The sequence below is a fragment of the Ixodes scapularis genome, unplaced genomic scaffold (assembly GCF_016920785.2).
Source record: "Ixodes scapularis isolate PalLabHiFi unplaced genomic scaffold, ASM1692078v2 PGA_scaffold13__105_contigs__length_92229423, whole genome shotgun sequence".
Lineage (NCBI taxonomy): Eukaryota > Metazoa > Arthropoda > Arachnida > Ixodida > Ixodidae > Ixodes > Ixodes scapularis.
Window position 1 is genome coordinate 22482711 of NW_024609839.1, and position 13941 is coordinate 22496651.

Here is a 13941-nt window from a genome sequence, read left to right on the forward strand (position 1 = left end):
AAAGGGATCGGTCGCCCGTATGGCTCAAAGTGGTCCCCCGGATGAGCCATAGCGGTTAACTATTTGGTCAAACAGGTCAATTCTTTGGCAGACGGGACAGTTGTCTGGGCAAATGGATCACTCGTTTGAGCAAAGTTGTCGCACGTTTGCTCAAACCGGCGACCATGCATGTTGCACAGACGGGTGACCGGTGACCGGCAAGTTGTACCGGTTTAATCAAACGGCTCTCCGGAGCCCGTTTCATACTGAATGTAGAGATCGGGGGCATATGGGCACGCCAGTTTCAGCAGTGGCAGCCTGTTTCGGGTAAGCCGGGAGCGCCAGTTCATCGATCTACAATCGTCCGCGTAATGCCAGTACTTATATTTATATTTTGATTGCGCGGATGTTCGCGTATACTGCAACAACAATCAACAATATTTTTTTTACGTAAACACGCGACGTGCCGAGCCGGTATTTTTGACACAACTTTAAAACTTTGGCATTCTTTGTTGCATCAATTTACTTATTGAGCTCGAATCTCTCACGCAGAGGGCTCTAGACACCGTTTCGCCTCAATTCAAGACGCAGCGAAGGTAGCGCGTGAACACGTGGTTGAAAGAACATCGAGCATTGCGAAAGCAGGCCCGCTGTTGCAGCATTCAAATTACAAGCTCAGGCTGGGTGCTTTTTTCGCTCGGGCCCAAGCCGAGCTTCTGGCCGGCGCGCGCCATTTCCACCGTTCAGGCGTGCTGAAAAAATTCGCCTGCTTTCCGAGGCTGCGAACGCGGCGCGGTCAGCTTTCCTTTCCTTCCTTTCCTTCCCTTTATTATTCCTTTGTTATTCTTTTTTTAAATACACAGTCGTTGCTTGGACTCATAGCCGTGGAGGCTAGTCGCGGGTCCAACATAAGAAATAACCTTTACAATGCGGCAGGCAAACAAAACAAATGTACGCACACATCAAAGTATTCACAAAACAACATACATACTAATTGAAAAAAATAATATATATAGGGCATGATATTGAACTTATTCATTGACTCGCAATTTAATTAAATACTTCTTTAAGGATGGCAATATATTCGGTTTACATTTGATGTCGGTAGGGATATCATTCCATACCAGGGCACCGTTGAATTCAATAAGCCTTTCTCCATAAACATTTCGACAAGATGGCAAATTAAACAGATTATTTGTTGCAGCTCTCGTATTCCGTAATGGTAATTTAAATATCTGTAATGGGAGTGGGTTGTTAGTTTTTATTATTTTAAAAACTGTTTCAGCTATTTTTAAGTTGTATAGGAGGTCTAGTGGCAGCACACCAACTGATCGAAATAGAGGACCACTTGGTTCGGTATATCTAGAATAAGTAATGAGTCCCATAGCCCTTTTCTGCAATCGACTGAGTGGCTCTAAATACGTGGTGTATGTTCCGCCCCAAGACTCTATACAGTAATTCAAGTGACTATGTACAAACGAAAAGTATAGAATGCGCAGTATAGACGAATTAAAAAACTCCCGAGCCTTTAGTAGTGTGTAGCATCCGTGTGCAAGTTTTGTGCTTATGTTTTTAATTTGATTCTTCCAATGCATATCGGTTTCAAACAAGACACCCAAATATTTGTAACAGGAAACATGCAGCAACTGCACGTTATCTAAGTATATAGCAAGTTCTTCAGAATTTGTTTGCCTTCTCCTAGAGTGAAACACAGTGTACTTAGTTTTTTTTATGTTAAGTGTGAGTTGGTTACTAGTGAACCACGTTAAGACCCTTGTTAATTCTTCATTTACTTTACCTTGTAGTTCACTTATTGTGTCCCCGACAAAAACTAATGCCGTATCGTCTGCATACATGAGTGTTTCAGACTGACATAAAACAGAAGGAAAATCATTGACGTAGAGAGAAAAAAGAATGGGCCCCAAAACAGAGCATTGTGGTACCCCTGTAAGCACTGTTTCTGGTGCAGAGATAAAATTATTAATCGTTACAAATTGTGTTCGTTTAGAAAGATAGCTTTGAAATAACTCTCATATCTTTCCCCTAAAACCGTACTCGTGAAGCTTGTTGAATAGTATTTTGTGATTAACTGTATCGAAAGCCTTACTTATATCCAAATAAACAACCACAGGAATTTTATTTTCATGAGGAGCCTTATTAAGAAGCTGAGTTAACACGAGTACAGCGGAAGAGGTAGATCTGTTCGGCCTAAATCCGTGCTGACTAGGGCAGAGAATATTGTACTTACTTATAAATTCCTGAATGTGTTTACAAATTATTTTTTTCAAAAATTGTATTAATTACACTTTATACTGATATTGGTCGATAACTAGACGGCTCGGAAGTATCTCCCTCTTTAAAAATGGGCACAACCCTTGCTATTTTGAGCTCATCGGGATATATTGCGCTTTACAATGAATGATTAAACAAGTGTAGAAAATGAACGCCTAAAATGTCTATATTATCTTTTATTAATTTTACTGGAACGGTATCGAGCCCGGCCGATTTGTTCACTCGAAAACTTTTAATTGTAGACGTAATTTCAGCCATCTCGATTTCCTGCATGACAAAGGTATTAACAACCGAAGCCGTTAACCTCGTGGAAACTATCACATGTGGCAACTGTGCTGCTAGGAGAGGACCTATGTTCGTAAAGTAGTCATTAAAATTGTCTACCATTTCCTGGCTGGCTACTTCGGGTTGCACACGTCGATCTGAGCGAAGGCCGAGTGCGTGATTAACTATATCCCAAATCTTTTGTGCATTCCCGTCGGCTTGTTCGATAAGAGAGGAGTAATATTGCTGTTTCCTTTTCCGCATAAGAGAAATAGATGCGTTCCTTAATCGCTTAAATTGTCCTAGATAATATTTGTTGCTTTGGTTTTGTTTCCATTTACGATACCAGCTGTCTTTCTCTTTCAGTACGCCTAAACTTTGACTCGTCATCCAAGGGCAGACCGGCTCTCCATATCTGCTGTTTGTCCTACTGTCAGCGCTCTGAATTGCTGCGTTTTTAAGAGTATGAACAAAGTTTTGATATTCATTGTTGATGTCATGATTATACAAAGCATAAAAATTTGTTTGTTCTAATATACTTCGAAGTAGGACATAGTTTACCTTGGTGCGTATTTTAGGACAAAGATTCGTATTTACAGACGACTGGTTTTGCAACACAACAAAAATAGGCAGATGGTCCGCTATTGGATCAGAGTAAACTCCGGCACACGCACCGCTATCGATGTTACAAAGCGCGTGATCGATCAACGTACTCGAAGTACTGGTAATACGAGTGGGTTCACGTATAATATTGTGTAAGCTAAAGGATTCGAGAAGTAGAGTATAATCATTGTGCGTATCCCATGCCAAGTCAATATTAAAATCTCCAAGGATTACAATGCGGCCGGTATGCTTATGAGTTATTTGTACAAGAACCGATTCGAATTTGTCTAAGAAAGGTGTTATTGCGGTGCTTGGAGGACGGTACACTACTCCAATTATTAGACTACAAGGAAGTTTAATAAAAAGTGCTTCATATGTTCATCACTGATAGAGGCAGTATGTACAACTTCAAAGACAATCTCCTCTTTCACAAAGAATGCAACGCCACCTCCCCTTGTACGTGCGACCCGTGGAAGGGAGGAAAATATATACCCGGGTATAAGAGCCGTTTCAGTATTCTGAAGCCATGTTTCACTTACAGCAATTATATCATATGCTTGTTGGTGCCGTGAAATACATGCAAGTAGTTGATTTAGATTCTTTCTTAGACTGCGTACATTGCTATGAAACAAACAAAAAGACTCACGGTTTAGCATTAAATTGTCAACCTGTTGGAAAGTGTAAGGCATAATGATCCTAAGAACACAGAACAAGGCGCTAGCATTAAGACGACTACACAACTCTCGCAAGGTCCCCTTCACACGTCACATGCAGCACAGGAGAGTTTTCACACTTCCGCATAAAAATCTTGCCCTGTCTCACCCAAACAAATTTCCAGTTCTTGTCTCGCCTCTCCTGGCGAGCCTTACTTAGCAAAATCTTATTCTCAACACAAAGATGTTCATTTACGTACAGTGGGTCGTTTGCCTCGAAGCAATCCCAAGACAGGAGGAAAGCGCGTGTACAGCGATTAGTGCACCTCTCCCCTCGCATTGACTGCAAAAAAGAAACTAACAGCGAGTTTTATTTATTTTTTTTCTTGTTTTTTTTTTGTTGTTGTTGAAGTATGGGGGGTGTCCCGGTATCCTGCGCCTTCATCTCGCCCCCTCCCTCCTCTCTGGTCAGCTCTGTCACGTAACCCGGGAGAGGGGGGCACGCTATACGCTGATAACCAAAGCCTCCAAGACCCGGCGGGGCGCGGTGGCAGCCGCTTTTGTGTTTTCTCTGCTTATTGTCCTGTGCAGTTCGAAATTCGTTCGTCCTACCTGCTTCGATCCGCCGGCTTTCCCTGCGGTCTTATTAGGATGTCTCTCGACAACGTATTGGATGTACACCAAAGCTACCAGTGTTCGAAAAGTCCTACGCTTATATCGGCAACAAGCGATTCTGCAAAGAAGTCGGGAATTCTTGCGGTTTGGTTTGGTTCGGCAAATGACAGTTTATGCGCCACACCGTGCTGAAACTTCAAGGAGCCTTTCTTCTTGTTTTTATGTGTGTGCGGTTGTCCTGCATTGACTGTGTCGACATATATTTTGCATTACATCTTTCAAGTCCGCTATTATTAGGGTAAGTGCACTGCAACCTACTTGCTGGCAACGATTGACCGTTCTTCTACGCGTACTCTTCCTGATTATCTATAGAATTATGCAGCGTTTAATCTGGCGGCAGCCGGGAGAATAATTTCCCCAAAATTCTGCCATTATAGTCTAGAATTACCTCGGCTGTATAAAAGCTTAGAGTGCCTCTTCACGTTTCACAGATCGCTTGCACGTTTGTACTTGCTTACGGAATAAGTTGTAATAAACTTCTAGGTGAATTGGAAATCATCTCTTGTGTCTCTTTTCCTGCCCATGTGCAAGCACCTGCGCGAGCACGATTTTTTCCAGGTGTTTCCTACATGTTAGAAATAGGTCTATGAGTTTAAGATAACCAACCTTCCAGGCGATACCGATTTAGGGCTAGCGAATAATTTGCCTATGCGAATGGCGCGTTCAGATATGTGGTCACGTGCCTGGTCAAACGGGCACCCGTATCAAACGGGCAACCGTATCAAACGGACATTCGTATCAAACGGGCACCCATAGCAAACGGGTATCGTTTCAAACGGGTACCGTTCCAAACGGGTACCCGTATCCCATAATCACGTTTGATCCAAACGGATCGACAGGTTTGCCACCCATTCGATTCAAACGGGTCGACCTATTTGCCACCCATTTAAATTTCAAATGTTTTTTTTTGTTTTTGTTTTTCACGAAGGGTTGTTAGCTGCCGACACCTTCTTTGGGCCCCAAGCTGCGTCCAATGTGGGCTTTCCAAGTAGGGCTCCTTTGGGTCTCCCGAGGACAGCCCACTTTACCCTAATGGGGTATGTACGCTCCTACGTAGAGATCCAATATCAGAATAACTAAACAAATGCCAGTACGTCGAAACATTTTTATAATATTTTTTAACGTTTAACAAATACCAACTGTTTTCAGTAAGCTAGAACATGCTGAATAATCACTGGTAATGTAGTTATGTTTAAATAAAACGTTGAACCCTCCGCTGTGTTCTTTCATGTCTTTATTTTTCAATTCTCAATGAACATGTTTATTACCAGAGCACGCATTTTTGTCTCGGGTTCATCTTTCGATCGCTGCTGCAGCTGAAAGCGCTGGAAAATTCGACAGAGTTCATCAAAGCCACATTTACCCTGTAAATAAAAGAACCATGTTTTGCGCGAATTAGTATTAGTAAGCGTATACACCAGGACACGCGTTGAAAATAGTTTACTACTATTAGTCTAGTGAACCATGTCACAGAAAGGTACAAAATATCACCAACCATCAACGCTGTTAGCTTAGATTGGTAGAGCACGTTGGTATTCCGATTTGAACAATTGTGATAATATATAAATGCTAGTGGTTCGTTTTTACGAAATATTTTTAAATAGTCAGCAACTCCAGGGGCCTGGCTATTGAACAATACTAAGTAATAAAAGAAACTTCTTTTTTTACCAGAAACAAGTTTTGGCTTTATATTAAATTTCATGCTGAACGAATTATTCTTGTCTTGTTTTAATACTTAATGTCGGTTGCGGACCGATTCGCGCTGCTGCGTACGTCACCGCTCCTGCCGCACTTTCCACGAAAGGGTACGCGACCGACTCATCGTGAGTCTAAACCGAAACTGATAAGAGCGTAGGGAACAGCCCGCAAAACAGACGAGGACCAAGAAACACACGTGGCGAGCGCTGCGTTCGTCATGTGTGTTTCTTCCTCGTCCTTGTCTGTTTTTCTCGCTGGTTCCTACGATGAATCCCCACCAACGCGCCGCTCAACTATCCATTCTTCTATGATAGCTGGAAAGGTTGCCGCCATCTACGAGCGACGGTGGCAGCCATACTGGTTGTGTGCTTGCCGCCGTCGCTTATAGATGGCGGTAGCTGTCCAGAGGTGTTTTTGTCGACAAGTGTTTTGTACCAGACATGATCTTCGGGAACCTACCCTAAAGGAGTATTTACAAGAGGGAGAAATCCCGGGGGTTTCTCCCCGGCACGCGCATCCCACGACAAAAACGTCAGGCTTTGCGATGGGCAAAAGACTCGCGTTTCATCTCGTGATGCGCGCGTGCCGGGGAGAAATCCCCGGGATTTCTCCCTCGTGAGAATACCCGTTTAACAACACCGCTGTAATAGACTGGCGCGGTTGGTGGCTGACTTGTTCTGTACCAATCCCGTTTTTTTTCTTCATGTGTTTAAAAGTATTGTAAAACCATTGCGTCCTACGGCTTTTCAAAAAGAAAATCTGGACTTTTTCGAAGAATACAAGTTTTTAACCTAGTTATAACTCTGAGTCTTGTGGTTTCTTGTAAGTGTTAACACGTATACGCAACAGTTGAGAAGATTGTGATTTACGGCACAAAACAAGGACAACGTTCCACCGAGTTATTCGTGCACACTGTAGAAAGCCCTCGTGATCGCACTATCGCAGCTGTTGATACTGCTCCAAAAACTGCTTTTGCCCAAGGACACTGGACCCCGAGGGTTAATGAACGGACAACTGAAAGCATTGCTGGTTAAGCTGGGGCAAAGAAGACCTGTGTGACCTATGTCGAGCATTACCTTGCACTAAAAGTTCATTCATTTTGGAGCATCGTCGTGTACAGGGCGTTTCATTTTTTTTTTGTAATTATTTTAAGGCTTTGACAATAAAGAGAGTAGTTCTTAACATTTGATGCATTCGTTACGCTGCCCAAGCGCATACTTTTATGTGGGGTGTTCATATTCACCAATCAGGGAGCCTATGTAAGCGTAGAAATGACAAGGGTCACAGTCAACTTTAAAAGAGCGGGGCCGATTATAGGGCGAGGGACGTGCTTCGTGTTTAATTTTGCTTCTAAAACCTATATTCAAGGAGGGTCTCAAATTGGCGAAAATGACTTGCTGAGAAGTATACATAAGTAGATACTATATAGAGAGCGTACTTTTTTTTTTTTTTTTCTGTTGTTTTTTCAAGAAAAGGGGGCATTGATAAGTGCATGCAGTCTTTACCGCATTTTTGTGGGGCTCGGCGGACATTAGATGAGGAAATAAACGTCCCATTTTGTTGACTAAATATTCAAAGTATGTTGATTAACTTTTTGATTAATGGCTCAACTGGCCTAGTCGCAATTGCAGTCTTAACGGGACCAAATATTAAAACCTGACCCAATTTAGACCGGTCAGAAAAAAGAAATTACAACCTTTGAGATATTTGTCGTTTAAAAGTTTGCCCTCTTTGCTTGATTCAAAGCACTCGCAGGAAGGCGCACCTGATTATGGTGCGTATAAGTGATACGCACTTTTATCGAGTTTTATTGTAACTATCTCGACGGTGTGCCTTTGGTGGACGCGCCGGCGTCAAACTTAAATGACAGTGACGCAGGGACAGGACGAACTACGTCACTTTGCTGCAGATGATCTTGCGGTCTTGAAAATACGTCGCAGCTTGCGGTCCTGAACCGAGCGAAGGCAAAATTTTGACCGCAAATATCTGAAAGATTGTTGTCTTTTCACGAAGTGCCTCAATAGGGTGAGGCAAGAACCATTACTCACGTTATGACTGCAATTGCAACGTGACAAATAAAGCCATTAATTAACAGGTTAGTAATCAAATTTCGGTTAATTAGTGAGCATAATTTAACGTTTATCACCTCATATAATTTCCACCGACCACACGAAAATACGGTGAAGACGGCATCCACGTAGCTATTACCGCCTTTTCGAAAAACAACTGTGAAGAATTAAAAACAAAAAGCACCGACGCAACGATACAGAAGCTTTCCCGTGACTAATGCGTTGAGGGTAATAGCGTTTGCGGTTACACTGTAACTGCCATATTAAAAGGTACAAATTTGCAAAAACGTACCCTCTACTAAAGGTTACCCTTCCAAGAGTGTAATAATGAAATCTATTAGCAATGGTTCGTTTGAAGAGGAACTAGCTTTTAGCTAGTAGAAATTTGCTAACCTGTGTCTCGGTACCGTGTGGGGGTCTGCACGAATAAACTGTATCCTTGCGTCCGTGGTCATTTTGTTGCAGAACATCTGTGAGAAAAGAAGTTGGAATAACGTGTGTTTATACAGGTAATGCAGATTGACCAAAAAATAATATACACTATAGGTGTAAATTTAGTTCGCATGTTCGTTCCTGGATCTTAATTTTAGAATGTTTAAACTTTTAATAGGAGCTCAAAACAAGTTTCAAAGTTAAGAACTTCATAATTTTCAAGCATTGGGCTCAGACGCGTTATTAAATTAGTATGGTCGCCAAACGTTTGGCAAGGGTTCGGATTGGGGACCTGTTGCAGTCTCAATATTAAATTTAGGAATGTAAACAAAAAAAAAACTGAATAAGCAATCATTTAACTGCGGAAATTTAAACTAGACAATAAATTCAAAAAGAAATGTAATTCATATACTTTGGTTTTTAAATGAAATATTTGACATTCACTTGATTACAAAATAATTGTGACCATGAGATCTCACCAAACATAAATCAAATTGCATAGAAACTATGGCATATTCACACAGGACAGAATACTAATGAAAACGGTAGATCGGGTAAGAACACTAAGCGTGAGACGCACGAGAACGCAAAGGAGTTTTTTTTTTTTAGTAACGCCGATATGAATCAGGATACAACGAATAGTAACTCTGGTAATGACGATGTACACTAAATAATATTCCCAGAAAACCGGCGTTCGGACACAATTTCCTAGGCATGTGGAGATAGTGTATTTAGAGTTTTGATGGAATTTGAATTGAAAAGAGGTTTGGCCCGAATACTTTTTAATCGAATATGGTGTAGTTTCTCTAAGTATTTCACGTCTGCCATGCCTAAACAAAAACCCATCTGAACTCGCAAAAGGTTATTCCGAAGCTACCCCTTGTTCATATCTAAGCTAAGCTAATTTTATTATAACTATTGCTTAAAGTGTGAGTTCAGAAAATTTGTTGCCTAAATGGGACTGGCAAGAAAACGATGTATTTCACATAAAATTAAACCTATAATGATGCCCAGCTATACCTACTCGAAAACTTATAAATGTTTTTTTTTTTTTTTGCGATGCGAATATTTTTAATTAAATCTAGAATTTCGAGACAAAAAAAAAAAACGACAATCCCGAATGATGCTCGTCGTAAGTGGTCCGGACATCTCTGCCTGACATATACTCTATCATAATAGCCACCGTTAAATTCTGAAAATTTTACTGTACTGTAATTATAAACATTTACGAAGTTTTCATTTCTTTTTCCATACACCACGCGAGCGCGTGCACGATCTCGCTTTGAAAGTGGGCTTTCCTCTTAAACCGCAATAATAGTACTTTTCGAAATGTCCATCGCGGCGAGTTAGCCCCGTTGGGCCCGCTTCTTACCGAGTACCGGTGCACTGCGAAAAAGCAACACCCGCGGAAACGAGCTTCGCGGGTGTTGCTTCTGCACAGTGCATCGGTGCTCGGTAAGAATCGCCCCAACGGGACTAACTCGCCGCCATCAACACTTCGAGAAATACGAATATCTCAGTACATCTCGAAGCGAATATTGAATACAGTATTATTCGAAAATATTGAATATTCACACGACAACACCGTTTTTTTTTAATCCTTCCTGATATCTTCGTTTGCACCTTCCGTGCGTGTCGCGCCACCGATTTATTTTACGAGCCGTTATTTTTTGCGTTGGTTCAGCCGGCCGCGGGTCGGGTGTCGTGGCAAAGACCGCGACCGTCCCTGGGCTGCCTGGAACGCCTCCACGGGACGGACTTGGCCCGCGGGCAGGGTTCGGAGATCCCTGGTTAAGTGCAATAAAGAATAACTAGGCATTCTTTTGCCTGCGTAGGGGCACAATTCTTTTCAGCGGCATGCAAAGCCTGAACTGTAGAGAAAGTGGCTGAAACCAATTTAACACTGTAGAAAATGCACTCCTATTTGCGAAATGTAACATCTGCCGCTCCTACGTCATACGTGGTGTTTCAACTAACTTGGGGACAAGAATAAAAAAACAAAGCTGGTGCACGCCATACGTGTTAAACTAACGCAGTATTTTGCGAAGTCCTACGTGCCGACAAAGTGAGGGAGAAGAGGAGATGCGAGGGTGCGGGGACGTCAGAACGTCCAGCTCTGATTGGAATGATTAGTGGGTACAGCTAAAGCTAGCTGCCTGTCTCTCCATTGGGTCATTCCATGGCAAAAAAAGACGAGGCAATTGTTTATGTCTGGGATATGTAGAAAAAGTTCATTTGTTTTTTTCTTAAAAGACCTAATGTCTAAAAAATATCGTTCATTTTTTGTTGATTTCACGTTTTATATTTTTGGAATTTGATTAAAACCCATGTGGTCAAGAAAAAACATTGCCTAAAACAGTTTAGTGCCACAGAAATTTAGGCGGCCGCCTAATTACTTAATAATATTTCCTATCTTACACCAAAATACAAACATGGAAATACGCCATTTTTAGTCGAAATGCAACAGAAGATTTTATGTTTCTTTTTTAAATTATTTTAGTTACTTTGAAGTTGGGTGTTTGTTAAGACACTGTGAGTCTTTGTTCCTTTAAAACTAAGTAATGAATTGCTCGTATTAAATTTTTAAACCCTTATTTTGTTGCGTTTTAATTAAATGCCAAATTCTCCAGTTTGCGCAGAAACAACCATATTTGAGAGCCAGAAAAAAGCAATCTGGGCAGTGATACCAACAACTTTTGAAATAGCCAAAAAATTAAATCCTTCTCATATGTTCAACCACAGTCTCCTATACACTAACAAAGCCCGGCACGAGACGCGGCCGGCGAAATGGCGGATAAAGGATGAAAGGAGAGCCAGGTGACTGGCGCCTCGCTGCGGCAAGACGCCGAAACGCGCTTCTCCCGAGGTAAAAAGTGTGTTTCGGGTCCTCGGCCGCTAGAAAATCTGTGTGCTGACGTCCAGGTTCCCCGAGAAATGTCTCTGATGCTTTGTGCTACCAGATCCTCGCGCTCCAAATCTGCGACCGAGCACTCTCTGGCTCCGTCGTCGAAGTGCCAGGCTTTCTGAGTATAGAGGAGGCTACTGTCCAACAAATATAAAAGCAGTTTGTTGTTGCTGAGGCGTGCCTGCCTCGTAGGCGGCGCACGCCGGCGTTCGCCAACGAGGCATCAACGGTACGCGACGCCGCAGCGAGGTCTTTAACGCTCTCATTAACACAGGATTTATTCAATTGAAGTGGACGTTATTCTCCCTCCCATGCGTCCGTGTCCTCTTTACGTTACCTAATGATATTAGCGTCTTACTTCAACTCTACCGCTGCTCAGGTAACTGCCGACGAACGCAGACCGCCATCGTCTACTTTCTAAATTTGGGAATGTACAATGCGCTTCTTTCACTTATTCATACCGCTCTCCCTTTTTAAAGCTTCAGTAGGAGTGGTAAAACATAAATTCAAAGCCCATGCTCAGATGAATAAGAAAAAAAGTCAGCAACGTCGGCAGTTCTCCCACAGCACTGCAGCACAAAAGGCACACGAGAATTTGTACCGGAAGCGACAGAAGTTTGGAGGCATCTTTATCCAAATTAATGTTTTTCGTACATATTACAGACAGGAAAAATTTGCCATGTCTCCTTTGGCATGAAATGACCACACTGCACAGGTTCCATTGAAGAGCCAATTGCCGGTCCCCGGCGTTCCGCGTTCTAAGCAGACAAAGGCTGCCTGTCTCTACCGCACTCGTCGAGCACTTTAGAAAGCCAAACGCCGGCCTCCGGCGTTTGGTTCTTGCTTTCGAATGCGTTCGACGAGCAGAGTGGAGACAAAGGCGGCTGGCTTGAGGTGTACCCGCTAACCAATCCAACCAGAGCTTGGCATTCTCACGTGCCCTTAGCGCTCTCGCCTGCTCATCTTCCTAAGTTTCTCAGCGCAATTGGGAAGCTAATATACGTTTTCCAATACGTTAAATTGACATATTAACATTGATTGACTAGCTGCTTTTTGTAAAAGAATAACATGTGCACAAAACCACCAATACAAGGTTGCTGTGCATGCTGAAACATCCCATCGTGTCGTTGCCGTGAAAGAAGCCTTAGTGTCCCTAGTAGTTTAAAACTTAAAAAAAAAAACGCGCTCGATAAAAAAAGAAAGCTCACGTGAATAAGGACACTAGCATCGCAATTTCTCTACCGGGTAGCCAAGTAGGAAACTTATTGAAAGAACGAACAAGCAGAGAGAAAGCGAAGAGGATACGAAGGAAAGTGCGGAAACACCTCACAGATTTATTGTGAGGGATACAACTATACTAGGGAATGTCGAGATTGACAAACAAGAAAGATATGGAAAGTATATATTTAAAAAATAGGCCATCAATGTGGCAGCCATTGCCATTCCTTGCTATCATTGAGTAAGAAACCAGTAGCATTCCTAGCCAACACTAACAATGAGTGATTTTGGCCGGCCTGGAATTTTTTTTTTATTTCATTGGGTTTCCAAATTTGTTGTTTTTCTTTCTCTTTTCTTTAGCACAACTCAATCGTGTCTTACATTTATTTTTCTTTTTATCAAGCATTTGTGTTTCATTTCTAATGCCTCGTCTTCATCTTTCTTTAGCAATACATCAGTTGGGAGTAAGCGACCTGTCCTTCGTGTTCCCTTTATTTCTTCTCTGCTTGTGCGCTGTTTTAATATGGGGTCTACCTACCAACTAACACAACTTTCCGCGTTAGTATGGAAAAATATCACTTTTCCTTTAAATCTCGTCCAATTTTCCTAAAGTTCGATAGCATCAAACACAAGTCTACCTTGATGAAAACGACTCGGTCACACACCGGTCACCTAGCTGTGTTTGGAAATGTGTGTTTCTCTTTCATCTTCGATCTTCCCCTTTTCTGAGAAGTAGTATCTTTATTCTTGACCAGCTCGCTTGCAGCTTTGCATTAATTGCATTAACATCATAACCTTGAAAGGCAGGCCAGACCGTTCACCCATGTTGGTGTTAGACTGGTGGCAGCTGATAAAATCCGTTTGTTCTACAGGTGTCTAACTCCTGGTTAGATGAGTTAGTAGAGCGCTCTACTGGAAATGGAAAGGTTCCTTGTTCGATATCAGGACCAGGCGGAGTTTTTTAGTCGCACACGAATCACACATAGCTGTGTTTGGAGGTTTGTGTTGTCCTTGTCCTTGTGTTGTGTTGTGGGCACGGCAGCTCTGTCAAGAACATGCGGCTAAACCCGCTTCTATTCTTCATGCAGTTTGTGCTGCTGTGGCCGAAGTCTTTTTTCGGCCCGGTGGTTTCTGCTGATTCGGTGGCTGCTCC

At 42.3% G+C, this 13941-nt stretch overlaps 1 protein-coding gene across 1 annotated transcript in view; it reads right to left on the reverse strand.

The window, feature by feature from the left end:
* Positions 1-5730: 5730 nt before the first annotated feature.
* The window catches only part of LOC120844441 (neprilysin-2-like), an 85625-nt gene continuing 77414 nt past the window's right edge, over positions 5731-13941 (reverse strand). The window contains exons 19-20 of the mRNA XM_042289729.1: positions 8627-8703; positions 5731-5830 (exon numbers count right to left, since the gene is read on the reverse strand). Of these exons, the coding sequence (XP_042145663.1) occupies positions 5731-5830; positions 8627-8703 (177 nt within the window). The remainder of the gene's footprint in view (positions 5831-8626; positions 8704-13941) is intronic.